This window comes from Equus asinus, chromosome 2 (assembly GCF_041296235.1).
Source record: "Equus asinus isolate D_3611 breed Donkey chromosome 2, EquAss-T2T_v2, whole genome shotgun sequence".
Taxonomy (NCBI): Eukaryota; Metazoa; Chordata; class Mammalia; order Perissodactyla; family Equidae; genus Equus; species Equus asinus.
This window is the reverse complement of record NC_091791.1, coordinates 39,983,127-40,010,711: the sequence shown is the minus strand read 5'-3', so window position 1 is coordinate 40,010,711 and position 27,585 is coordinate 39,983,127. Positions and strand designations below refer to the sequence as shown.

Below are 27,585 nucleotides of genomic sequence, written 5' to 3'. Positions count from 1 at the left end.
TACAAAACACAAGGTGAGTGAAAGCACGCACTTAGGAGGGTGACCTAACCCTGACTTGGGGGCTTCCAGAAGAAAATGTCAACAAAGAGGGAGCCTGATGGATGAGCAGTGTGCCGGGTGAAGGGAGGAGCAGTGAGCCTTCCTAATGGGATGAAGCGAGCGAGGAAGGAAGAGGGGCAACAGAGTGAGGTGCAGAGCTTAGCGGAGGAAGCATCCACCTCCTCCAAAGAAATATCAACGACTTCACTGGTGCCCACCCTAGGAACTGCTTTCAGAATCATTAATGATGTCATTATACAAACTTCGCTCTTGTAACATTGTTGCAAATCTAAATAAATATCTACTTTTCCAAAACAACAGTGACTTTAAGCATAAGCAGTGTGAAAAAGAGCAGTAAAGAATTGTCTTTTTTTTTTTTTTAAGACAATTGGCCAGGAAATAATGAGTCACAGGAGGGGAAGTAATTGTGAGCATATACTACAGCTGGAGCTGTGATCTGTCATGAGAGGTTAGCTTTGTTCTCTTCTTGAGAAATAAGAGCTATGGGGTCTTCCCTCTTCCAAATCCCTATAGCACAATATTGGAAACTTTTCGTTTGATAATTGTCACTTCATGCACTAGTCAGGGGCTCCCGTGAGCCTCTCATATCGCAGCCGCAATCTGGGGAGCTGAGGGAAGGCCAGCTCTTCCTCTGATTGTTCCCAGAAATTGTTCTGCACTCAGGCAGGACACGTAGACTTCCCAGCCTTCCCAGTTTGAATTACAGAAGCGCTTGGGAAGGACAGAGGCCCGCTCTCAGCGTCCTCGCCTGAACCGGGCATGCCACCGCCGCGGACACGCCCCGCCCTGGGGAATGCTCGTTTGCGCAGCAAACGCTGCCTCTCCCGCAAGTCTACCCGCCCCCGCCCGCGCAGGCCGAGTGGCTGATTTGAAGGCGGGCGTTCCCCAGCAAAACTTCCTCTCCCTCCCCTGGCCTCCAGGGCATATTGTCAGGTCGCCTCGAAACTGCTAGGCAAAGGTGTTCCAAGACGCTCTTAGAGAGGGAAGAAAGAGGCTTGAGAGTAATTTTTTGTGACCGCCCTTGGCGGGCCCGGGCGGGGAACCCGCTCCCAGGCGGGCCGCAGATCGGGGAGGGGCCAGGCGGGGCTGTCACTCCTCCCCGGGTCGGGGCCGGCTCCGCTGGGAGTGGAGGCTCTTTAACCTCGCCGGATTGCTCCTCAGCCATGTCTAGGTTGTGGCTTCTCCTGCTTCTGGTGAGTCCTCTGCTCCCCTGGAGGGGGTTTCTCCCGGCTCGGCCCCGGGGCAGGCGCTGCGGGAAGGGCGCCGGGCGCGCCCCGGGGCGGCCGCGTGGGATGCGCGCCGGGGGGCCCGGGGACCGGGGGGCCGGGGGGCTGGAGGTCCAGGGGGCCGGGGCGGCCAGCCTTTGCCGGAGTGGCTCCCAGGGGCTCCAGGCAGGGTTAGGGAGCCGGGGAGCTCGTTTTCCTCGGGGCTCGACGTGCAGCGCCGAGCCCGCGCGGCAGGTGGAGTAGCTCCTGGCGCTCCCTGGGGACGGCTGTGCGCGCCGCAGGGAGAGGCGGGCGCTGGGGGCGAGCACTGGCCTTGGGGGTTTAAGGGTCGCTGGAGGGAGAGCCCGGCCGGCGAGGGAGGGGATCTTCCGGACAAGTCCTTACATGTCAAGCCCGGACTCCGCTTCTGCGCGTGGCTGTGCGCGCGCCCGAGCGCTGGGAGAACCTGCAGTCTGAATTTGGCACGTTTTCCCACAGTTCTCAAATTTAGGGAATAAATCAGCCCCGCGGCGGCAGTTAACCCTGAGGCTTCAGACCGCGCCGTCTCTTTCTTGAAAAAGTTATCTTGGGACTCTAGAGGCTTGTTTGCCTTCTTATCGCTACACAGAAAAAGAAACTGTTTTGTTTCCCTTCCGGGAATTCCTTAAGACAGTAAGTGACTGTCTCAGGTGGGGGTTTTCTTCTTCTTTTTTTATTTCCTGCCCTCGATTTTTCTTGTTGTAATCTTTCTTAGCTTGCACTCCTACGGTAGTTTCTGAACTCTGGGGCGGAAGGGAACCCTGGCCTCGCTGCTCAGCGGTGGTACCTGCTCCCGCTGCGCATCCGGCCGCATGTACTTGGCGTAACCCCCCGCCCCGGAGCTGCAGCCACCTCGTTAGACTAGGAGAGTTCTTGTCTCAGAAATGTCAGCTGGATGATGGCTAATGGAAGAGACCTGGCCTCAAAGAGGTTCATTTGAGTTCCAAAGCCTCTGAAAGGCAATGGATTCTTATTTTGTTGGGCCCCACTGAAGTTCCAGGCACTATGACAGGAGTGTTTGTTTACAAATGTGATCTCAGTCATTTCTCAACAGCAGCTGTGTAGCGAGGAAGGCGCCCTCGTCTCCATTTTACAAATGGCGAAATGGGGTTCAGGAAGGTGAAGTAATTTAACTGAGCTCACACAGCTAGCAAGTGGCAGAGCTGGGATTTACCTTAGGTCCAATCCCAAAAGCCCAGGCAGTTTGTTGATTGCACCTACTTTCAGATCACGCCAAGAGTTGAAAGGGAAAAGGCAGTGATGTCTGTAACCATCTTGTGATTGGGAAAAAAATTCTCCTTGATCCTTTCAGAAATAATGTGCAATATTTGGGCTTTTTTAGAAACTTCCTTAGAGAAAATGTAATATTCAAAATTAAGAAACTATTTATACAACCTCAGACCACACTCTCCTCTTCCTTATCATTAACCACTGCATTATCGCAGTGGTGGTTGCTTTGAAAATATCTCTTAGATCTTGGGACAGCAATACTAGTAAGTATAGCAAAGTTATCAAAGCCTGGAGCTATGCTTATTTGACTTTTATATTATAACATCTTTACCAGAGGTGCATATTTAAAGCACCAAGAAAACTTTGCTCTTCTGAAAGAATGCATTCACACCCATACACACGCGTGTGTATATATACATGCATTTATTTATATACACTTATTATGATGCTATCTCTAATATAAATTAAACATAATTTGTCTATCATATTTATGTATATTATATGGCCTAGGAAATTAAAGTTCATTAAATAAAATTTATAAATGCAGATGAGTAAAAAGAAGAAAATCTGACATAACTCTATCCCCTAGATAACCATTGTTCACATTATGTCGTATATGTTTTTCCTTTCTAACGTGACTCTTTTAAATTTAGTTACACAGTCCTGCCTTGCACTCACCACTTGCCCAACATCACATCTCTGTTCTTAAAGAAGTTTCCACAGTGTTGTGTCACCTTGTGTGTCTCCAGAAAATGCTTGATTTTATGCTTTTGCACGTAGTGGTGCTTACTTCGTAGGAGCAATAATGAATAAAATGGGGACGGGAATGCTGATTACTTGGAACACAGAAGCAGATTTTGTTAAATCACTTCAGTGGGTTGCAAGTAGATGGGAGGGATCTGCATTATTTTCTCTTTTCTTTCTTCCACTAGTCCTGTTGTCTCTATTGCTATCTATAGTCGGCAGAGATTCCCCATTCTTTATGTCTTTGCTTCTCTTCTCTTCTTTCCACCCTTTTGGAGTTAGTTTTTCTCTCCCCTAGTTTCTGGGTGTTGTTTCCATGGCACTTACAATAAATAAATTTGAAATCCCAAAACAATTTGCAGATATCCAAGAGGAACAGAAGAAGAGTGAAACTTGCTTTAGAAATTTGTGTGAGAAATAGCTGTGGGCACTGATTATTCTGGTTTGTTTTTTTTTTAAATAGCACATGGCCATAGGTTTTGTCTTGCATTACTTAGATCTGTGTAATTTAGGACAATTGCTTGATAGCCGGCTACTTCTCCTGCATTTCTTTTTTTTTTTTTCTTTTAAAGATTTTATTTTTCCTTTTTCTCCCCAAAGCCCCCTGGTACATAGCTGTATATCTTAGTTGTGGGTCCTTCTAGTTGTGGCATGTGGGGCGCCGCCTCAGCATGGCCTGATGAGCGGTGCCACGTCCATGGCCGGGATCCAAACTGGTGAAACCCTGGGCCACCAAAATGGACTGCGAGAACTTAACCACTTGGCCACAGGGCCAGCCCCTTCTCCTGCATTTCTTAGAGCAGTTGTCTTAGAGCAAAATTATGGTTGAGGGAAAGGAAAGGGCATTTGAAAAAGAAACCAGCGTATTTATGTGTAATCATACAGAAGAATTTTGGCAAGAAAATAAAGAACAGTTGTTTAATTTGTAATTTAATAATTTTCCTTAAATCAACCTAATGTATTTCTATTTACTTTTGTTTTTAATGGGTGTTACTTATATCACAAAGGACTTAAAACTTTTTATGAAAAAAATTATGAAATGTAATTTATACATTAACAACCAGGATGGAAAAACACAAATTTATAAATGATGACAAGATTGGGAGGCAAAAATAAATTGATATATGGAGACCATCAGGGCCCCCACTGCTGTCTACCGTTAGATGAAGGAGAAATCTTATATTGTTTATCTCTGAAATACAATTACTATCCTTAGTGGCAAATTAGAGTTTAATTTAGAAAAGAAATTTTATTTCTTGCACTGAGGTTAGAGGACGGGAAGGTGAAATACTTAGAGACAAAGAGGACTCAGGATTTGCTTGTCGTCTCTGAGTAAGTCTCTTTGGGACACTAGGCAAGTAATTTACTTCTAAATAGTTCTGATAGAGGAAGTGTCAGTATTTCAAAGGAATCTCTCTGAAGGCTGCTGTAATTGTTTAGGGAAGCTGGGTCACTATAGCACACTGCCAGTTGGAGAGAATAACGGTTTCCTAAGAGGGTCAAAAACCTGAGTAAGGAAATCCCCCACTTGAAAACCCCTAGTGAATTAAGTGCCTTTGGGTAAATTATCTTGGGTCCCAAAAGTCCCTTGTTGAGCACATGTTTTGTATAGGTACTAAAGACTGTCTGCTGATGAGGAAAAATGACAAAAGGGCATAATTTAAATCTTGATCCATCAGACAAAAACAAGTGAACACCAAATTTAGGACACTGAATCCATCTCTTTCTTTTTAAATTGGTAGCTATCAAGAAATTGACTATATGATGTGAAACAAAAAGTAATTCTTGAAAAGATAAAGTCACTCATTATTTTAACATCCAATACAAGCGTTTTTTATTTTACTTTTAGCTTCCTAGCCTTGTCTACACACACACATAATTGCATGATTATTCAGTGCTATTTATAGTCTGCTTTTTGTCACTTTTTTACATACACAAATCTTTTTCTACATAATCTTCATGTTGTAATTTTTATTAGGTGCATTATAGAGGGCTTTTATTAAATGACCCTGGATTACTATAATTCTATTTATTATTTTATTTATTACTTTTTTTATAATTTATTATTATAAAGAAAACATTTCTAAATGTACTGGGATCTATCTATCTTATTACCAAAAGATTATTTGTAGAACTATCGTAGGTACCTTAGTGTATAGTATTGTATTCTTTTTGTTATATGTGTGTATCTATTCACAGAAGCGGGAAAATAACAATTAACTACCTGATAAGTCCTTTTCATTTTTCTGGAAGACTCTTGCTTTAAAAAGAAAAATAAAGTGTCTTTAGCTCTTTAAATAGTTGGTCTCCTAACACCAATTAAGTATTTTCTGCGTTAAACAGGAACAAATAATTTGCCTGCCTTTATTTTCTTGGAAGTGAGAGTATGAGTAGTAAAGCCCAAATTAGAAAGAGGTTGATCATTGTAAGATTGCTAACTTCACCTTCCCCAGAAGGAAATGAGCTAGTTCTCCCCTTTGATCTCAGCTCCCTTTCTGATTCGAAATGAACTTTGATGCAACCAACCCACTCCCACCTATGGGCGTTTTGAAACAACTGTCATAGCTATGTTGGACACCTGGCCTGAGTTCCACTAACTGGGGATGATAGTGAATTTATTGTGGAATTATGCATTTTGAGCAAGGCCACATCTGATACAAATTCACTCGGCAGATATACTCAGCCCAGCAGGTAAGCAAGCCTACTGTGGGTTTTGTTAAGCTGTGAACTGGGATAAACTTGCAAAATGAGAATAAACTTGTCATTGGAGTCATTAATGACAAGCTGTCCTTTAGTCAAGTCATGCAGCATTCTAGATTTATTCACCTCTGTGTTCTGGAACACCATGAAAATATAAGATGTGAGAAACATAAATACTTTTGATTTCTGAGGGCAAAGATCTTGGAAAAAGAGAGAGAAAGAGAATGAACTGAGAGCAAGTGCGTTAAGGCTCTTCCCCTTGCTGAGGGCTGAGCTTTGGCTTTTAGCCATTTTCACAAAGCTTTCTTGATCCCAGTAGAATGTTTTTTCACACGAGGGTCTGTATGCATTTAGGCCTGATTTCAAAAATCAGGGCCTACACCGCCTCCGTCTGTATTATGCTTATCCTGCGTGGTATTGACACATAGCGTATGTATGTATGTGTGTATGTGTGTATGTATGTATTTTTAATATTAGTTGCCACCATTGGAATGTTGGAGAATTTTGGTTTCTCTTGAAAAATGAAAGATCTGGGCCCCACATACTGCATGGCCCCCACTCCCCTGGATCAGCGGCTGCCCCTTCGGTCCAAGTGGGCCTTTCCATTTTGACAAGTCCTTCCTACTCTTTGTTGTCTATTCCACCTGGATATTTTACTCCTGTGTTACCTCTGTGGCCCCTCTGGGCATTTAAGGCCCCTAGGGCTCTAGTTGAGAATTTTGTAGCCCTCCCATTATCTGTTTCCTCCACTGAAGATGACTTCTCTTATTTTCAGACTTATTTTTTGGAAGGGTCATTATTTCCCCATGAAAAGTAAAAATCTGATTTGCAAGTGCAGAACAAGATGCTGTTAGTCAATAAGACTCTTATCTTCTCACGTGTGTAAATATGGTAGCCTGCTGACCTCAGGTTTTGCTTTCTCCAGCCCAGTTGTTCTCCAGCTATGGTGAGCATCAATAACGGGGGTACTTGTTGAAGGAAATCATAAGGAGGGCCCCATTCTCAGAGATTCTGATTCTTTGGGTCTGTGTTGAGACCTAAGTATTATTACTTTTTAATGCATCACTACGTGATTCTGATGTTAGTCGGGATTTTGAGAACTATTTTTCTAACTGTAGCACTCGACTCAAAATGTAATCCCAGATGGAATTTTCTAAAGTTCCCTCATTTTATTTGATTCATTGCCTGATCAGTCAGGGGTCTAACCAGTCACTTTCTCCTGCTGTCTCAACTCTCTCTCTCCTGATCTTCCCAGTAACTGTCCTTAACAAAGAAAAAACACATTACCAGGATAAGATTACCTTGTGTATTTTTATTTATACATTTTGAAAAAATAAGAACGAATGGAATCTTCGCTTATCTCTTTCATATAGAAAAATTTATTTTATTTATTTTTCAGTTTTTTAATAATGTACCTACTACGAAATGTCATTACTATTTCCTCATTTTTTACATATTACATTACATTTTACAATACATTACCTATTTCCTCACCTTTTACATATTACATTACATTTTGCAATACATTACCTATTTCCTCATTTTTACATACATATATTAGAGATGCATTATATAACTGGAAATGGTGAACTGCTAATGGTCTTTTTAGAATTTCTTTTTTCTCAAGTGTTGATGAGTAACTAAAAGTCTGAAAAGCAAGTGAGCAGAATTAGTCAGCTGAGTTTCAGCTCTTGTTCAGTTTGTGTCCTCGGCTGCAGAGGACAGGGAGATTTTAACCCTCCCTAGTGGAGCCTGTGAGATTGAGAAGAAGCAGTTCAGGGGCCGATGGGAACCTGTAATTCCAGCTCTCAAGACCATTTGAAATCTCTTGTCTAAGTAGCTCAGTATAGTTCAAGATGAACAATCTTCGTGTTCATTATGAGGGATCCCAAGTATGCGGGCATCACTGACATGCCTCAAAGGCGGAATCCGAGGGAATCAAGGGGCTGTAGTCTGGTCCTTTTATTCGTTTCCTGTGGCAGCGGTAACAAAGTGCCACAGACTGGGCGGCTTCAACAACCAAAATTTATTTTCTCACACTTCTGAAGGCTAGAAGTCTAAGATCAAGATGTCTTCAAGGTTAGTTTCTTCCCAGGGCCATGAGAGAAGGATCTGTCCCAGGCCTCTCTCCTTGACTTGCGGATGGCCTTCTCCTTGTATCTTCACATCCTTTTCCCTTTGTGTCTGTGTCTACATTTCCTCTTGTTATAGGAAGCGCAGTCATGTTGGATTAGGACACTCCCTACAGACTTCACTTTAACTTAATTACCTCTTTAAACCTCTATCTCCAAATTTGGTGACATTCCTGGACTCTCCGGGTTAGGACTTCAGCATAGGAATTTGGAGGTGGCGAGACACAATTCAGCCCGTAACGGTCCTGAGTTAGCTGTAAGCCTTGGGCCAGTCACCACACCGGTTTGGGGCATAGCTTCTTCTATGAGATCAGATTTAGAGAATTTGGATTTCAACTACCTGAAAATTAGGTGTTAAATTGCCTGACTTTAAGAGGTCACTTCGTCTTCTGTGATCTTGTGAACTTTATTTCTCATTTTTCTGTGTCATCTTTGCCCACACTTTTACTGTTTCTCCTAGTTCAGCTCCATGGAGAGAAAATTTAGTTGTTCGGTAGTTGAGAAGTGCAACCACATATGGCTTTTTAGAGAATGAAAAAAAATCTCCAAACCCTGTGCCCACCTTCTAAACACACACACCCCCAAACGATCAGTCCTGTTTCTCTGGAAAACTGTGACTAATACACCTCACTTATGTATAAACTCTGAGAGCAGAGTCTTCCAGCTGTTCACTGCTCTGTTCCCAGGCATCTGTCTGCATATAGTAGGTACTCAACAAAGTATTTGTTCAATTAATTAGCTAACATTATTCCCTGCAGAATATACAATTGAGGTCTCCTTGACTTTTTAATCTTTATGATGATGGAGATTTTAAATTATTTTTATTTCTCTCTTTTTTTTCCCCATTTTGTTCCCATTTACCTCAGTTTGTCCACATGTTGGACCTTTGATTTAACTCATTTTCTGACCTTTTCAGCTTTTCTGGAAAATTTTGAGTATTCAGATCGTTTAGTTGTCTTTGGGTTTCCTGTCTTGTCACAGTCAAAATGCCCCAATTTCTGCCTGGAAAGTTTGGGTTAAATCTTTGCATTCTACAAACGAGTTAATGCAAAAGTTCTTAAAAATACAAGCTTGTATGGAGTGCTGCCTATATCACATCATGTAAAAGTCACAACATGCTCTTCAGACCCATCTTTCTTTTTTCTCCTTGTCACAATTCTTTGATGCTGAACTAAGTAAGAAATGGTTCCAGAAATTCAACTCTGAAGCAGGTGTGATGAAGGATGAGATGAGGTTTCGTGCTGGTATCTGTGCTTCATGGCCAGAGGTATTTGTGCTTTCGCTGTTCTACTCCAGGTTTCACATTTTTCAAATTCTGAATGTATTTTGGACAGTGGATTTTGATTTCCACTCAAAACTTTCAAAACTAAAACAAAATGAATTAGAAAGTATATTTCTTTCAGACAGTTCCAAATAGTTGAATATACACACAGTTTTCCAGAAATAACACGAATGCAACAATCCAAAAATGTAAAATGTGCTGCTCCCCTGAGCACCTGATCCTTTAAACCAGGAAGTATAGACTTGCTCATAATATTGTCTCATGAATATTGGATGATATTAGCACACCAAGGAAGATAGCGCCCTATAGCCTTAGGGGACACGTGCACACACACATACATACGTGCTATGGGGGATCATACTTTGAGTGCCTTTGATTTGTCACTTTTGACTAGCCCAGTCCCTATAGATCTCTTTGTGTTTAAATCTGTGTCATTTTTTTTTTTTTTCAGTTTCTGATGAGAAACCAGAATTGAAAGAGAAGGAGGGCAAGTAATATCTCACTGCTAGCTCCTTCCTCACAGCAGTGAAGGTGGCTGACAACAGAAAAGAACTGCTCCTACTCACTTGAGTTGCTTTGGTTCAGTTTTCCGTTATCTGTTGCAAACAAGACTTACTGATTTCTTCTAGCTCCAGAGAGATTTTTACGTTGGCTTGAAAACTTTCTTGTGCTGGCAATGTCTGGAATGTTAAATGGTTAGTGTATTTAATCCCTGACTGTCAAACAGAACAATGAAGTAGTTATAGAATAAGGATCCTAAACATTTGAATGATTTTCATTTGAAAGCTCTTCCCATCTTAGTAATTAACCCTTTGGTATGCTTTCAATCACATTATTATTTCCTAGAGTGCCCAATTCAGTTACTATTCATTAGCTATTGATTCTCTGATCTAGAAGAGGGACTAATTCTTTTCTTTTCTTTTTTTTGGTGAGGAAGATTGGCCCTGAGCTAACATCTGTTGCCAATCTTCCTCTTTTTGCTTGAGGAAGATTGTCCCTGAGCTAACACCTGTGCCCGTCTTCCTCTATTTTGTATGTGGGATGCCACCACAGCATGGCTTGAGGAGCGATGTTTAGGTCCAGGCCCAGAATCCGAACCCACGAACCCCAGGCTGCCAAAACGGAGTGTGCAAACTTAATCACTACACCAGAGGGCCAGCTCCAAGAGGAACTCATATTAATAGGAGGACAGATGACATGTAGAGAAAGTAAGACGTAGGGAACTATCATCCTGAAAAGAGAAAATGATGCTAATAAAGATCTTTTGTCCAAAGCTGCACATTGTGCCTTAGAAAAAAAATCATAGATTCAAATGTGTTTTAACAAGTAAGAGTCATGCAAATATAAAGTGGTAAAACATCCCCCAAATTATTAATGTATTACAAATAACATGCCCATGTGCAAATCTGCTTTTGGAAACTTAATGTTCATTTTTAATTACAATCACTGTTACTCATCTTTGTATTCTCAGAACCTGGCACTTAGTAGGTGCTCAAGAAATGTCTGTTGGACTGAAGAGGCCGTGGTTTGATAGTGCAGCCAGCATATGTAGCATAATTCCTCTCATCTGCTTACCAGTTCCACTTGTTCCCTACATGGAACTGTTCATGTACAGAAAGTAAGCTATGTTCTATAAGTTCACCTGTTTTGGGTGCAGGGGAAAGAACACCATAGTAGGAGTCAGGAAACTTAGATAAGTCCTAGTTCTACCTTTTGCTAGCAAGTAACCCTGGACAAGTTATATTTTCTTGATATTTTAGTATCATTTTCCCTCTTGGAAGTCTGGATGTTAGAAATGCGTTTTTAAATACATCCATTCTAGCAGGAAACGTGGGCAAGCACATCTCCTTCATGCCTGCTTCCTTGGAGATCCCGTGGTATCCTGTGACCTGAAGGAGATATAGGCTTTGGTGACAAAGAGGGAAAGGCAGAAGGGAAGAGATGGGGACTCTGTGGCCATGATTATAAGTGTAGAATATTTAGTTCTCTTGACTCAGAAGATACCAGTATTATTACTATACTATAAGGCAGAAAGAAAAATAATATATACCATGAAAACTATGAAAAATGACCTTTAGGAAAAAATCCTCAGAACTAAGTTTACAATTTTTTGATGCTTGCAATAGAATTTACATATTCCATATAAGATGAGAGATTATTTTAATTTGTGTTTAGAGAGAGACAAAAAATAAATACTTAGGAAACCAGAGAAAGGAATCAACCAGAGACTACCCCCAAATGCTTCTATACATTTTTGTGGGCTCATTTTTCTAAGGAACTGTAGTCTATAACTGACTAAGATAAATTTGACACAATGTCAATTAGACTTATGGCAGAAAAAAGCAACCAAAAATAGGTTAAAGGTTTGTTCTCTAATAAGAGAAGTTCATTTTTCCTGAAGAAAGGTGAAGAAAATCCTGTTTGATTTATATTTATCATATGGTTGGATACTGAGGAAGAATCTGATCAAAACTGTTGATTCTGTGGCTGTGTCTAAAAAGGGAAGAAATAGAATGTGCTATGAGCTAAGTACCAGGTTGAGAGAAATTACCACGTTTTATCCCCACAATAACCCTTTAAGACAGAAAGTACTATTGTCATTTGCAGATCAGGAAATTGAAGACCAGTGAGGTTATGTAACTTATCACAGTGTTGGTAGCAGAGATGGCATTTGAACTACAGTCATTTTGAAATTTCATGTTTTTTACCACTCCCCTATGTTGCCCCTCACTGAAACTTTATGATAATTACAATAATAATAATGAATAACAATACTGCTTACTGGGCACCTATTTATTATGTGCCAGGAATTGTGCTAAGAGCTGTAGGTGCATTATTCCATTTAATTATCACAACAAACCTATAAAGAAGAGATTATTTCCACTTTGTAGATAAAGAAACGGACAATCCGAGAATTTAAGTGACTTTACCCACAGTCACAGGGCTGTAAGTGGGAGTGTGTTCACCTTTTGACCTCAGAGCCCTGGCTCCTACCATCCGTGATGCTGTTTCTGGGGTAGTTTGGGGACCCTGAGGTCTAGGCTGTCATGCACTTGATCTCCTTTTTCGGAGATGAGTCAGCAGGAAGATGGAGCTGCACGTTGATTTTGCCTGTGCACGGCAAATACAGCCATTTTGGGCAGTTTACACTTGTTTACCAAGTTGCTTAGTTCAGAAGTTAATAAAAATGCTCTTCTTGCTTTTCTTTTACAGATGCTTACCTCTATTGCTGGACCATTGTCGAAAGGTGATACAGCCCAAGTGACTGCTATCGACTCTGAGGCATTGAAATTGAGTGAAAATGTTAATGGGAAGAAATCTGAGTGCCAGGAGGGCCAGCATGGTGAGGCCTGCTGTCAGTCATGTCCTCCTGGTATGTTACACTAAACATCCGGTGCTTAGAATGAAAATCAGGGTGAGGAGAAGCATATAGTAATAATGAAGAAAGTATTTTTACAGCATTTGGTTCTTCTGTATTACAGCATTGTTGGGAAGAAAACTGTGAAATTATTCTCCCCAAACCGGTTCAATTCATCTTTATCACACTTATTTGGTGTGGGTATGAATAAATATAATTTCCAAATGACATGTGCCTCTGAAATGAGAGGATTTGTCTATTTAGCTCCATTTTTCAGTAGCAAAGGAAGACTCATTTGTAGATGTTAGAGCTTATCACATCAGAACTGATTAGAATGTATCATAATAATTGTGGAGCTCTGAAAGCAAGAGACTTCCACTCTTAAGAGAGGTGTTTCAGCACTTGCCTTCAACCAGAAGGTCTCTCAGCAAGCTGTTTGTCCTGGCACTGAAGCCTGCAAAATACATTTACATTTTGCAGCTGAATAACTAGATGAGCTAGAAAAGCAACAGACAAAAACCAACAATTTTTTAAAATCAGTATTTTGAAATGCAAACCAGTTTCAGATCAGAAATCCTTCAAACGCTGGCAAATTAGAAGCTAAGCAAAATGCAACTGTGCAAACTTTTTTTTTTGACACGAGAAGAGTAGACTACTGTCTTGTACAGATAGGAATCTCTTTCAGCTGCGTGAAGTAAGTTACTATTGTGAAGTAAGACAGGAAGATAAAGGAAAACAACAGATGAGTTTATGCGATAAATTAATAGAAGCATAAAGGACTCTGCTAGTAGGTTTCGTAGGTGGCCTCCCAGGCTGCTAGCACTCAAGCTGCTAAACAGGCATGAGTCCTATTTATAAAAGATTCTACCACACTCTCTTGGCCTCCTGTCTGGGTTTTAATAACCCTTACAGAAAATCTCCCTTATAATACAACCCATTTATACTTAAGCCTATTTATATTTACTCTTCTCCAAATAGGAATAAAGGATAGTTTCCTGGCTTTTTTATAACTTGCCAAACACCATGTATTTGTCCTATGAATTCAGATCTTTACTAATATTTTTAGAACCTAAAGTGCAAATTACAACAAAGGTGATATGCTTTGCATATCAAACTGTCAAGCATATTTGTCTGTTTGCTTTTTTGTTTTGCTTTGTTTTATTTTCATTTAAGAAGCAATCTCAGCTCTGGTGAGCTAGTTTGTGAGATAAGAACTCACGTCCTATACCACTGTTGGACTGTAAATTGTTATAACCTTTTAAGAAAGAAATTTGGTTGTGTGGGTCAAAAACTTGAAAATATAGGGGCCGGCCTGGTGGTGCAGTGGGTTGGGTGCGCACGTTCCACTTCGGCAGCCCGGGGTTTGCCGGTTCGGATCCCAGGTGCAGACATGGCACCGCTTGGCACACCATGCTGTGGTAGGCGTCCCACATATAAGGTGGAGGAAGGTGGGTGCGGATGTTGGCTTGAGGCCAGGCTTCCTCAGCAGGAAGAGGAGGATTGGCAGCAGTCTTCCTCAAAATAAAATAAAATTTAAAAAGCTTGAAAATACTTGTACCTACTGATACAGTAATAGATTTGTAGGAAAAAATCTTCAAATAGCCACAAATAAAGGGGCATATTGTACGCATGATAGTTCAATATGATACCCAATGATGTAGGATTGATTAAGTAAATTTTGAAGTATTCAAAGGCTGGATGGGATATTATGTATCAATCCAGTCATGTTTTCTGATATGTTTCTGATAGAAACCTCAATGTGTGTAAATTCCCTTAAGAAATTTCTAACTGATATACTGGCTGGATTAACTGATTCTCTCTGCTCCCTCCCTAAAATATGTTGGATGGTGTCCAACACGTGCTGAACGCTCTTTCCACTTCTATTTTTTCTTTTTGAATTTTAGGCCTATCAATATTCAAATTGCTTCCAAATCTGTTTATGCTCATTGCTGTTGTGATAGTAATGTGTAATTTAAGTAAATATTATATAAATCAATGATACATGAATATGGAGACAAGGCAGATTTTATTTCTGTGAAAACTAGTTTCAGTGTTTTGGAGATTTTCAGTATAATGACGAGTTGCTAAAAAATTATTGATGAATTAGGTGAGGGCAAAATAAGTGGAAAAATCACAAAAATCTTGAAAGCCTTTCATATGGATTATTGGTATTTTTAAGTTTTCTTTCTGTCAAAAAGAAGGAAGAAAGGAAAGAAGGAGGGAAGGGAGGAGGAAAGAAAGAAAGGAAGAGAGTGAAAGAAAACCAGGAAGTCATAGGTGATGTATTTTGGTTGTGACTTAAGTGAGAAAGAACCTGGAATTCCAATAACTTGTTTCTACATCACAAGACTGACAAATAATTATATGATTATACATTATAAATTAAAATATTTATAGTATTTTTTCAGTGATTCCCTATATGAACTGACTTGTTGATTAACTGATCAAAGCAGTCCTCATGACATCACCATATCAAATAAGAAGGATTCTGCCATACACTACATACATTACATATATGTCTATTTATATATGTAAATGCACACCCACACATATTACACATAATATAGTGACGTGTGTGTCTTTACATGCGTAGGAATGCACCAAAATGACAGCAGTGAATTTCTGTGCTTGATGTATAGTGCTTTTTATACTGTCCTAACTTTTCCAAATTTTCTACAAGGAGCATATGTACTATTGTACTCAGATACAAATGTATTTTAAAATCTTATTTTCAAGAAAACAACCACTCCTTTTTCATATTTTGATAAATTTAGGTTGTATTCGTTGGAGGAAGAGAAAACCTGTGATTTATTGTATCCCTCTCATGTCATAGGCATTGTGCTAGGCACATTCTGCAAGGTAATTCGTAAAAGAAGTCAGTGCATTTAGAAACCAGTATAATACCACTGGCAAGCAAAGAAAATTATATTTTGGCTTAGTTTTCTTAAACATATTGCTACAATATTCTGTAGCCCTGATGCACTGTATTTGAATTTGATTCTGGGTTTCCACAATTTATTTTTTTCTATTGAAAAAGTATTGTCTTTGTTTACTAAAATATCATGTGTTTACGTTTCAGAATTTGTTTATAGAATAAGTAGTTTACTTTTTAGAAAGAATGCTTTGAGGTTATTAGGAAAGTCACATTCCTAGGAAAGACAGCGTAAATTATTTTTGCTGTACATGTGAGTAGCAGGTTAGACTTTGCCTATTCTTTTTAATGAGTTATGTCATTAATAGAGTCACTAGTCATGCTTTTCTCTTAGATTTCCCTTTATATTTTCTGTCTCTTTCATTTTCTATCCCCTTGCCCTAAGCCAGGTTTCACCGTAGCACTTAGCACCACTTGACACCATATATTTATTTGTGCCTTGCCTGCTCTACCCTGAGAGCATGAAGTCCTTGGAGACCAAGGCTTTGTCTCATCCTCTGCAGTATCTCCAGCTCCTAGAAAGTGCCTAGCACACAATAGGCATTTAATAAACACGTTAAATAAATGAATTTTCCAGAAGAAGGTGTAGTTGTATAATGCTTACTAATAGCAAGACAATGACTCATTTTAGTTTTAAAGTAAATTAAAGCAAATGTGAACATTATTTAAAATTGTGTGTAGTAAGATAACAAACCTGATAATAAACTTTGTTATAAATGTGTTCATGCCTGCCCATCAAAATGTACTCTGTCCCTTAATGGCAAAGGAATAGAAAGAAAGAGGAGAGAAAAGAGAACTGTGAGCACTTATGAAGCAGGTCCTACGCAGTTCTGATAGCAGCGCAGAAGTGTCGTTATCTCCATCATATACATGAAGAAATTAATGCTTAGAGAGATTGAGCACTTTGTTAAAGATCTTGTGGCTCCTAAGGATGTGACCAAGGCCTTTAGAACTTTAAATGTTCTTTCCCTTACACTATACTATCTCTTATCAGGATTTGTGGACTTTGGAAAGTGAAATGAGAAACAGAGCAAGGTGAATTCTTTAGATAATCTCAGTGGCCAGTGACAGTCATCTCTACCACGAATATATACCTACCAACCTCTTCTGTCTCCCCAAAAAGTTGGGAAAGGCATTTCTTCCAGTGCATTTGGTCATTCCAACCTCTGTTTTTAAATATGCTCCTCTTGTTAATCATCCTATTTCTGTAGGCATATTCCTTCAGTTACTCTTTTAACTTTTGTCTTGGGAGACTTTCTGTCTCTTCACATGATTTTTACAATAACCTTCTCCCTTGTTGTATTTATATATCATTAAAACTCCCCCGTTGTAGCAGTGTCTTATTGTTATCCCTGCATACTCCCCTTGATGTTGCATGACCACTTTGCATTCAAACACTTGCCCCATTTTTTTCTTGGGCAGGCACGAGGAGAGCTACTGATTGTGATGCCGAACCAGGTACGTTTTGCCCATGGCGTGAAATGTCAATCACCAAGACGACGAGTTTGCAGCAGAAAAAGTGTTTATTCACAAGGCAACCAAGCAGGGAGAGAGGAGTACAAATCTCAAATCCTCCTCCCTGAGAAATGGGAACTAGGGCTATTTATGGGGTAGAGGGGCAGGGTGGTCTGAAGTGTGGGCATAGATGATTGGAGGTAAGGAGAGGTGATGTTGTTGACGATCTGTGCAAGTGTAGTCAAGCTTCATGGCTCTTCATAGGACACATGTTCTCAAAATGGTGGCATTAACATGATCTGAGGGTGGAGTTTTTGGCTCTCTGACATCAGGAGGTCGCCTATCGGACACTTGCACGGGCCCAGGTGGTGGGTTGGAAGTCTCAACCAGCCTGAACCAGACAGGGGTCAACTCTTAGTTCCTGAAAAACAGCTCAGGCATCCACTACCAGGGGGACCCAAGCATCAGGGAGATGTTATCTATGAGGAACCTAATGGAAGTAAGATAACATATTGCCTATCTACATGACTTTTAAAAATAAGCAGGACAGCTAACAATGAGTAGGTGAACAACTAAAGACTACAATTAATAATCACAAAAAAACTTTAGTTACTAGCTACCGAATCATTAATGGCAAACTGTCCACTGGTTTCAATTGCACAGCCAAGAGGAACATAACAGACTGTGTGCCTTGCTCAGAAGGGAAGGACTACACAGACAAGCCACATCGTAGTTCTAAATGCCGAAGATGTAAAATTTGTGATGAAGAACTGGGTAAGTGTCTTAAAAAGCAACTGAAAGGCATCAATCGTGGTACTCCATGTAGAAGCATTTATAATGCAGTTTGAAGTTGGGACCAACTCTGGTGCTATGTTGTTATAGAGGAAGGGACAGGATAGGGCTGGCTGCAGTGAAACAGGACCAGATACTGAGCTAATCACGGGTCTAGACATTTATGGGTTAAGCCTAGACAATTCTCCCAGATGTAAGAGAACGACTAAATATGAGGCCTGTGAACAGAGTTCACCAGCTCCAGCCAAAACTGCAGAAACGTTTTTTTTCCTGCCTTGATTTATGCTCTGTAATGGCTCTTGTTCGTGGCCAGAAGGATCTCAGAAGCCTTCAGATACAAGGACAGAGGAATCCGAGAGTTGGGTGGGATGCTCCCCATTCTTTGGAGATCTGATTTGTCTTGATAATTCCAACTGGGACCCTGAATTTTCATGATATATCCCAATCTATTCTGAGGGCCCAGATTAAAATATAACAGAAGTACTCCCAGTTTTGTTTGACATCAGAAATCTCTGGACATAGCTTTTCTTGTCCCTATTAATAGTCTGCAAATTGGTTTTCTAGGTCTAGAAGTGGAAAAAAATTGCACCACGACCCAGGATACCAAGTGCAGATGTAAATCAAACTTTTTTTGTAGTGTTCCTCCATGTGAACACTGTGACCCTTGCATTACGTAAGTTTTAGTTTGTTTTCTGATTAAAACACTAGATATATAGAGAGAGAGAATGTCTTCCTAGAGGTAGCAACAAGTGCTGAGTCAATAATTTGGGTTCTAGTGTTGCTTTGCCTTCAAACAACTAGGTAACCATTTGCTCATTCAAACATCCAGTCTCCAAACATTTATTGAACACCTCCTGTGTGCTTGACACTGTGCTGGCTGCTTAAGCCAACAATGTGAGCAACACATTCCTGGCATCAAAGCTCTCAGGCTGGAGGAAGAGAGAGTCAAGAAAAGCAATGGTTATTGTGTCAACACCATGTGGCAAGCATTAGAAGAGAGTTGTGCTCAAGTTGTTACAAGTTATACAAGAGAACCTTTCAACTCTGCCTGGGGAGAAGTGGTAAAGATATGACACATGGCTTGAGTCTTGAAGGAAGGAAAGAAAGAATTCCCAGGTGTACCTGGATGGAAAGGACGTTTCAGGCAGGGAAGAACACATGCAAAGAGACTGAGGAAGCTCCGGAGAACAGGGTACCTGACCAGACTGTAGGAAAGACTGAGAAGGAGGCAGGGCTAAATCGTGAAGGGCCTTGTCTTTCATGCTAAAGAGCTTGGTTTTGACCCCAAATTAGAAAACCTGATTATGTAGCTCACTTTTCTGCTGATTAACTGCGTGAGTTTGAGCAGATCACTTAACCTCTCTGAGCTTCAGTTTCCTCACTCATAGGATGCAAATAGTATTCACTTGTCCTATTGGCCTCATTTCTGTGAAGATCAGACTAAATAATATTGTTGTAAAAATAGCTTTTGCTTTGTAAGATATTGTTTTGTATAAATATAAACCATTAGGATTATATTCATGTGCTTCTCCTTAAACTTGTAATTGATCTGGGGAAACTTTCAGGAATTCAACCTGGTAGACTTGAAAAGTCTGGACGTGATGCTTTATGTCTCTTATTTACTAAAAAATTTTCAATGATGTGCAGTTAACCTGGCCTCTCTCTTCTAGCCCCAAACGTCTGAGAGTGCCCTCATGATGACAGGATAAGTAGGGACTAGGGAGGAGGAACTAACTTAATCAAATAATAACAGGAGTTCTAAATGCTTCCTGATCTCAATTTAATTTTATTCTCACCAGAATGCTTTGAGGCGGTTAATATTGTCTCTTGGTTATTGATGAGAAAACAGGCTCATAGTGGTTAAGTGACTTGCCAGGCTCACCTAGTTAGGTGATGGGCAGAATCAGGCTATAATTCAGACAATCTGTCAATGTTGGGCTGTCCGAAGAAAATCCTACAGGAGCCTCTTGAGCATCCTAATCAGTACTTGATGCTGAAAGGAGAAACCTCTAGGGCCAGCTGAGTGGTTCCCTAAGCAGCATCATGGGCAGTGGCCATTGTCTGGCCATTTCATTTTTCTATGGGACTGTTTTGAAATTGCTTTAGGCACTTTATGATTTGAACAGCACAGTTTATTATCAATTTTAAGATTATTTTTGTGTCTATTTCATCCTTTTTCCTGTATGTCCATATTTTATTACCTTCCTTTAACTCTTGATATTTTAAAACGTAGTTATTCTTTAGGATATTTTTCATCCAAACATCCAAATTATGTTATGAATTTGTACCAACTTTAGGTGCTAATCTAGAAATATTTGAGGGAATATGTTTGCAAGAGATGCAAAGATGAGTAAAGTGGCTCTGGATTTGTAGTGTATCATTGAAAATGATCAAGGAATCAGTCCACCAGGCTTTTTGAATTTCCTCTGTCTTTTTTCCAGGTGCGAACATGGGATCATTGAGAATTGCACACCAACTAACGACGCTAAATGCAGAGAAGGTTATTATTTCTTTTTATGATTATATTCTCCTTTCTCCCATCCCCACTGTAAAATAGGGAAAAAATCCACTCTCTTTTGATTCTTTGCTACTACTTTGTTTAATCTTAAAGCTTGGTTATTTTCATATGCAATGTCCAATATTCTAATCTACAGGATCCGGATCTAACTTATACTGGTTGTTTTGCCTCCTGTTCCTGTTACTGATTGCAGTATTTTTACTAAAACGTTACGGTAAGTTCTTACTTTGTTCAAACTGCAGGTTGAAATAACTTGGGAAGTAGTTGTTCACAAGAATTCCCCTCTATCTTCTACCTCTAAGAAAGCTCCTACCAGGCATGGAACTCTGTGAAACTGTTAAATTCTTGTCGCTACATTTACTTCTGAGAGCTGATAAGAACAGATGATATTATTCCTCAGCTGCTGTTTTTGAGCAACCGTTTGGGGGCACTGAGTGGGTCTTCCTATCCTCCCTGTGAACAAGGGTGTTCTCATCCAGGCAGCAGCTGAGTTGGCCAGGAATCAGAAGTGATCCTTCGCTCTTCGAGATTGCCGCATGCATAAAGAGAACACGAGAAACAAGGGCCTCCCCAGGAAAGGCATTGCAGGGAACACTTGCTAAATTCCTCCCTCTCTGTGCCTTCTCTCCCTCGTCCAAACTTCCTAATTTTTAATTATTTCTCCCCCTTAACTTAAAATACTGTGGCAATATATTTTATGTAAGAGATACTTAATAAATTCAGCAGGTAAGCCAAAATTGGTATAGTCATAATTACTCTAGAAAAATCCCTTTAACTCATTCATAAAACATAGAGTGGTACCAACTTTCAATACTCTGAAGCATCCAATTTTTCCTTGTTTCTGGACCAACTCATTGTTTCTCCAGTTCAGCTGAAGATAAAGACATTGCCTTGCCTTTAGAAGTTGTTTAGCTAAAAATATATACTGAATATTTAAACACTTAGAGACTTACAGATTCTTTTCTTCCATCTCATACTGGCTTCAAGGCATACACTCACTGAGTGTGTATACTTGAGTTATTTGTGAGTGTGTGTACTTGGATTTCTGGGCATTGAATGCCACTCCATGGCAACTTGATGTCACCTTTCCATATCCTATGCTTCTGTGCCCTGCTGTAGCCATGCTACCCGAGTCCAAGCTGGTGAGGGGGAGTGGTGATGGTGATATGGTAAATCAGAATCCAGCTTCAGGCTAAGCCCGTGTGTGGTAATTGGATGGCCCAATTAAGATGTGGCATATCTCTAGAACACTTGACCTGGTCAGGTTGGATTGTCCAGAATCAGGACAATGCTGTCTTTGTGGTGTTTGGTCACTTTAAGTTTCAATGAATTTCTCCTTCTTTCTTCTCACACTTCTCTTAGTGTGACAGTATGTTCTCACATGCTTCCTACAAGGCTGAGACTTGAGTCTGATAGAAATTTCTTTGACTTTCAGGGTTGAAAAGAAGGTGCAGGAATGAAGAGGATGATTACCGTGTATGTGGAGACTCAAATACTGTAGGTGTTGAAATGTGCATCAGCTTTCTTAAAAAACACAGAAAGTAGTAATTCATCTTTTTATTTGTTACTTTATTTTAAACATTTGTTGTGTTTGTGTGTGCATGGATTAGAGGGGCATAAAAAATGAAATAAGATATGGTGCCCAGTTTGTAAGTAAGCTTCTACACAGATAACATAAGAATTAACAAAGGGTGTAAGTGAGAGTGTGCTCAATGTGAGCTGAAAAAAAGAATGTGGGGCCAGCTCTGGTGGCCTAGTGGCTAAGTTCACTGTGTTCTGCTTCAGCGGCCTGGATTCCGTTCCGGGGTGTGGACCTACACCACTCATCTGTGAGTGGCCATGCTGTGGTGGCAGCTCACATACAAAAAGAGGAAGATTGGCAGTGGGTGTTAGCTCAGGGCGAATCTTCCTCAGCCAAAAAAAAGGGAAAAGGATGTGGCCAAGCTTCCATGTTCCACGTTAGTGTTATCCCTGCACTGAAACTGTGGAGAGATATCCTTCACCAGAGCATGGATTCAGTATCCAACCTCAGGCACAGAGATGGCTCTTAAAGCCCATTATAAAGGCACAGCTCAGCTCTCTCTGGCCACTTGTTGCCTTATCTCTCATCATTATCTTTTTCCAACATGGGATCAAAGAATTTCAAATAGCAAAAGATACACTGGGAAGAAAAACCAGTCCACTTGATGAATAACAATTTTCTCATTTGGGGTGGGGGCTCATTGGGAGTTAGAGCTCTTCAAATCAGCATGGTACAAACTAATTTCAACTTAAACCATGTTCTCGTGTCAAAAGTAAGAATAGTTCCTGTAAAGAAAATGTTAGAATGATTATGTTTATTTTCATGAGTCTATGTGAAAAATAATCTGGGCGTATTCCATGAATTCCTTAGGTTCCTTGTCTGTATAAAAAAATAAGTCAATATTCCTTAGTTTCTGACAAGACTGGAACCTTGCAGAATGAAAATTTGAATGGTGAAAGAATTCTTCTTAATCACTTAGTCTAGCTAATTTTATACATCACGCAACTGATTGTACTCCCTTCAGTATTAAGGAAGAATTCGAAGATTACATTTAGAATATTCTAAATATATTTTTATTTATCTCTCTCCTACCCTCCTTTTTTTGTCTTCCCAGGAAATGGAGCAAAGGAATCTCCCAGGTAAAGCTTTTATCATTTTATTTCCTAGAGATGGCTTCCTTAGGAGTAACAGGCCAACTTTAGCCACGATAATGTTGCTAATTCCAGTGACATATGGTGGGGTCTTGTTCTTCCTTGAGTTTACACTTCTTCCTACTTAGTATCAAGGTTTATCAGGCAGTTTGTTTAAATTTATAATTAATACTCTTAGTTAAAAATAAATGAGGTGGGGCTGTCCTGGTGGCATAGTGGTTAGGTTTGCATGCTCTGCTTCAGTGGCCCAGGGTTCGCTGGATCAGATCCCAGGGTGCAAACCTGTGCACCACTTATCAAGCCATGCTGTGATAGGCATCCCACCTATAGAGTAGAGGAAGATGGGCATGGATGGTAGCTCAGGGCCAATCTTCCTCACCAAAAAGAGGAGGGTTGGTGCGGATATTAGTTCAAAGCTAATCTTCCTCAAGAAAAGCAATCAATCAACCAATCAATCAGGTAGCAATGAGACACTACATTCTGAGGCTTAAGAAAGTTTTCCTTCACCAGCAATTAGGTGTATTATAGAACTCCTGCCTGAATTGACTTAGAGGTGGATCTGACTTGTAGACTCAGTTATTATTGGTGTATCCTTGCTCTGTAACAGCATCCACGATTCTACCCAGTTCTGTTCTTTGACCTGTGATTCAGAGATAAGACGCTCATAATTTTTTTGCCTGCCTTTTAAGTTTGTGGGTCATTGATCCTCAGATCCGTAAGGAATGTTAGAGGTGATCTTTTCCAACCCTCTTATTTTATAGATGAGAAAAGATGATACAGAGGTGTTATGTATGTTTAGGTCATAGAGTAAATTCCTGGGAACATCGGAGGAATTGGGATTAGAACTCAAGTTTGCTTCTATTTTTGTTTTTCCCCATCAGCTCTTGAGATCTTTAGGACTTAGCTGTATTCTTAGGTACTGTAAAAGGAGAAATAGTCATGGTTTTTAGTAATAGGAATTTCATTTAGAAAAACAAAGTTTCATAGACTATTGTCTATTTTTCAGACATTGACTTGAGTAAATATATTAGTAGTATTGCTGAACAAATGGAACTGAATCAAGTTAAAGAATTTGCTCGGAAGAATGGTATCGAAGAAGCCAAAATTGATGAGATTGAGAATGACAATCCCAACAACACTGCTGAGAAGAAAGTCCAGTTGCTCCGTTGCTGGTATCAACGTCATGGGAAGAAAGGTGCATATGACACTTTGATTAAAAGCCTCAAAAAAATCAATCTTTGTGTTCTGGCGGAGAAAATTCAAAATATAATCCAGAAGGACAATGCTAGTGAAAATGAAAATGCAAACTTCAATAATGAAAATGAAACACACAGCTTGGTCTAAAGGGAAAAACAACTCACTCACTTCTGAGTATAGACAAGAAAAAGTACTGTTTGAGTAAGTTTTTAATAGCTGTAAGCTGTAAATACTGCTTGGCTTTTTACTAGGTGTGTTTTCTTTTTTCGTTTCTTAGGTTTGTAGAGCTAATATATTTACAGGTTTCAAGATCTTGTGTGTGACTCTGCCTTCAAGGATGTTTAAATAATCTGGTTGGGAAGACGGAAATGGTTAAGAGTAAATGCAATGGCATGTTAAGTACACAGATAAGAGTGTATTTAAAGGACAAAAGGTTGGGATCATGCTCTGTAGCTAGGAATATAATTAGTGTATTTGAATACAAATGTCTATCCACAGGTTGACTGCATTCCAAGAGTCAATAGAAACTGTAACCTTTTGTTACAATGTCACAATCACTAGAAAGACTACTTTGTCTGCAAATTACCTCCCCAACTCCCTGAAGATTCTAGAGGTTTTACCATATTTGTAAACTTTGTTTGCAACTCTGAGAGGAGCATATTAACAAAAGCTCATGTATACATCTGAATGCAGAATTTAAAGGTTCTACCTCAAAGATCTTTGCCTAGATTATTGGCATTTCATTGTAAAATATTTCAATTTTGAATTCACACAGAAAATGCCGACTAAATTGATGCAGGGTCAGTGAGCCGAGGAGTCGAAAGAAAGATTTCTTAGACTCTCAAGATCCGGCAGTAGTGCTCTTTTATTTAGAGAATAGTGTGGAATAGCATGGGGACAGGACCCATGGGCAGTCAGAGCTTCTGCTGCCGCCGCTTCTGCTGCCCCCGCTGGCATGGGGACAGGGCCCATGGGCAGGCAGAGCAGCTGCTGCTGCCCCCGCTGGCATGGGGACAGGACCCATGGGCAGGCAGAGCTGGTGCGTGGGTCAGGACCCACGGGCAGTCAGAGCTCCTGCTGCTGCCCTGAGTTGAGGGTTAGGGCTAATTTTATAAGGCATGGGTACGTGACTTATTTTTACTGGAGAAAAGAAAAGATGATGTAAAAAGTCATTAAATGATTTCAGTGCAGATGGGGTCTGGTTATTGTGCGGTCATATAACTTTAGATACGAATCTGGCCATATAGATCGGCATGTAGGTGAGGATGCCCTGGGCTTCTCTCCCTAGGGCGGTCCTAATTCATACCATAAAAAAAGTCCACTGGGTCGTATAGTTTGGCATGTAGGCCAGGTCACCTTGGGCTTCTCTAGCTGGGGCAGCCTTAATCCACATCATAAATTACAATACTTGAGCATTTTATATTTGTATGCCGTTTTACTGGATCAAAGTAATCTACTTCTTTCTCAAGTGTCAAAACATTTGGATCAGGAAAGTATTAGTAGGGCGTTACCACTCTCCATTTTCTCCTTGATGTGCATCTTGATAGCCTGTACCTCCCCAAATCTAGAAGTATTACCAAAGAAATGCTTCATGATCCACTAAAGGCCAGTGCTGGCCTTAGAAACTTTTAGCCCGGTTTAAGGACTTGCTGCTCTTACAGACAGTAGCTTTGTGGCATATTATGAACCAATGTCTACCGTTAAAGCTGATGATGTGGATTCTTATTTTGCTGTGTTCACTGCAAAATGTTCAATGACCTCCCATGTGTTCTTTCTTCTACAAATGCAGCTTATACACAGCAAAGGTGGAAATGATGCGGGGTCGGTGAGCCGAGGAGTCGAAAGAAAGATTTCTTAGACTCTCAAGATCCGGCAGTAGTGCTCTTTTATTTAGAGAATAATGTGGAATAGCATGGGGACAGGACCCATGGGCAGTCAGAGCTCCTGCTGCTGCCGCTTCTGCTGCCCCCGCTGGCATGGGGACAGAGCCCATGGGCAGGCAGAGCCGCTGCTGCTGCCCCCGCTGGCATGGGGACAGGACCCATGGGCAGGCAGAGCTGGTGCGTGGGGACAGGACCCACGGGCAGTCAGAGCTCCTGCTGCTGCCCCGAGTTGAGGGTTAGGGCTAAATTTAAGGCATAGGTATGTGAGTCATCTCTTTACAAGACAAAGGAAAAAAAAAGTTAAAATGGTACCAGTGCCGGTAGGGTCCGGCCATGGGGCGGTCCCACAACCTTTAGATAAGAATCAAACCGGATTGAGCAAATGGCAGAAGTCACCGCTCAAATATTATCCTCGGCTAAAGACAAAGGAGGATTTGTCGGGGGGAGGGTCAGTTACATGAGGTTGCCAGACAGTAAACAACTTAAGTTCTTGCCTTCCCCATTAAGAGTTTCCAGAGATAAGGCCATCCCCCCTTCCTCCTGGCTCAGAGAGGGAGGCATCTTCACAGATAGAGGTTTCCCTTAGAAATGTAAATGTTTCCCAACAAAGGGGCAAACAAATTCCACTCCTTGGAGCCTGAATCTCATCTGTAGTTTTAAAACTAACCAGCCTAAAAATCCTCATCTTAAGCCATTTTAAAATTAAGCAGCCTAAAAATCCTCATCATAAACCCCCCCTGAACCCATTTTGGCCCCGAAATCTTTTGGGGATATGGATGATGGTCAGTCTTCTGTAACTACTTCCGGCTGTACAAGGTCGTAGAGCTGTCCCTAAATGGGGCAATGGGTACAGGTAGGAGGTTCAGCGGACCGGAAGGCTGCACCCGTGGAGTCCAAGGCTGACAAGGTGTACAGATCCTCTGGCGACGAGAGAATCATTTGATGAGATGTGGTCCAGGAGGTGAAACTTTGTTGACATGTGGAAGGCAAACAACGAAATAGACAACAAATTATAATAAGAAATACAAGCAAGATGATTAACCCAATGAATAAGGTTTTGATAGTAGTCCAGAAACCTGGACCTGACCAAGAGTTCAACCAATCATTTAGAGATAGGGTAGGGTCAGACATGGACTTAACTTGGTGGCTCATATCAGATAGGAAGCCAGAGATATTTTGATGGTAGTAAGGAATATAAACACAACATTCAGTTTTTATAATGGCACAAGTACCCCCTTGCGCTGCTGTCAAGACATCCAGTGCCATTCGGTTTTGGAGGACTGCCTTACGCATTTGGGACACTTCTAAATCGAGCAGCGAAAGACTATGTTGTGTATCATTTAAAGCTTTCATAGTAAATTTGTTTAGAGCTTCCATGTGCCAGA

The 27,585-nt window shown here is 40.6% G+C and overlaps 1 protein-coding gene across 8 annotated transcripts; it reads left to right on the top strand.

Moving 5' to 3' along the window:
• The first annotated feature begins 862 nt into the window (after positions 1-862).
• Positions 863-26,506, top strand: FAS (Fas cell surface death receptor). 8 transcript variants are annotated; one of them, XM_070487360.1, is made up of 14 exons: positions 1,187-1,253; positions 9,291-9,377; positions 9,844-10,087; positions 10,446-10,600; positions 10,864-11,010; positions 12,606-12,765; positions 17,105-17,140; positions 17,801-17,911; positions 18,494-18,602; positions 20,371-20,429; positions 20,584-20,661; positions 21,883-21,944; positions 23,084-23,108; positions 24,127-26,506. In XM_070487360.1, exons 6-14 carry the CDS (start codon positions 12,606-12,608, stop codon positions 24,462-24,464), a joined length of 978 nt encoding a protein of 325 aa, XP_070343461.1. In that variant the 5' UTR covers positions 1,187-1,253; positions 9,291-9,377; positions 9,844-10,087; positions 10,446-10,600; positions 10,864-11,010; the 3' UTR covers positions 24,465-26,506. The 8 variants fall into 8 exon arrangements, with proteins under 8 accessions (XP_014682726.2, XP_014682727.3, XP_044610601.2 ...); XM_044754681.2 differs by lacking the exon at positions 10,446-10,600 and having other exon boundaries at positions 1,144-1,253; positions 9,287-9,377; XM_044754666.2 differs by lacking the exons at positions 10,446-10,600; positions 10,864-11,010 and having other exon boundaries at positions 1,143-1,253; positions 9,287-9,377.
• The last annotated feature ends 1,079 nt before the right edge of the window (positions 26,507-27,585 follow it).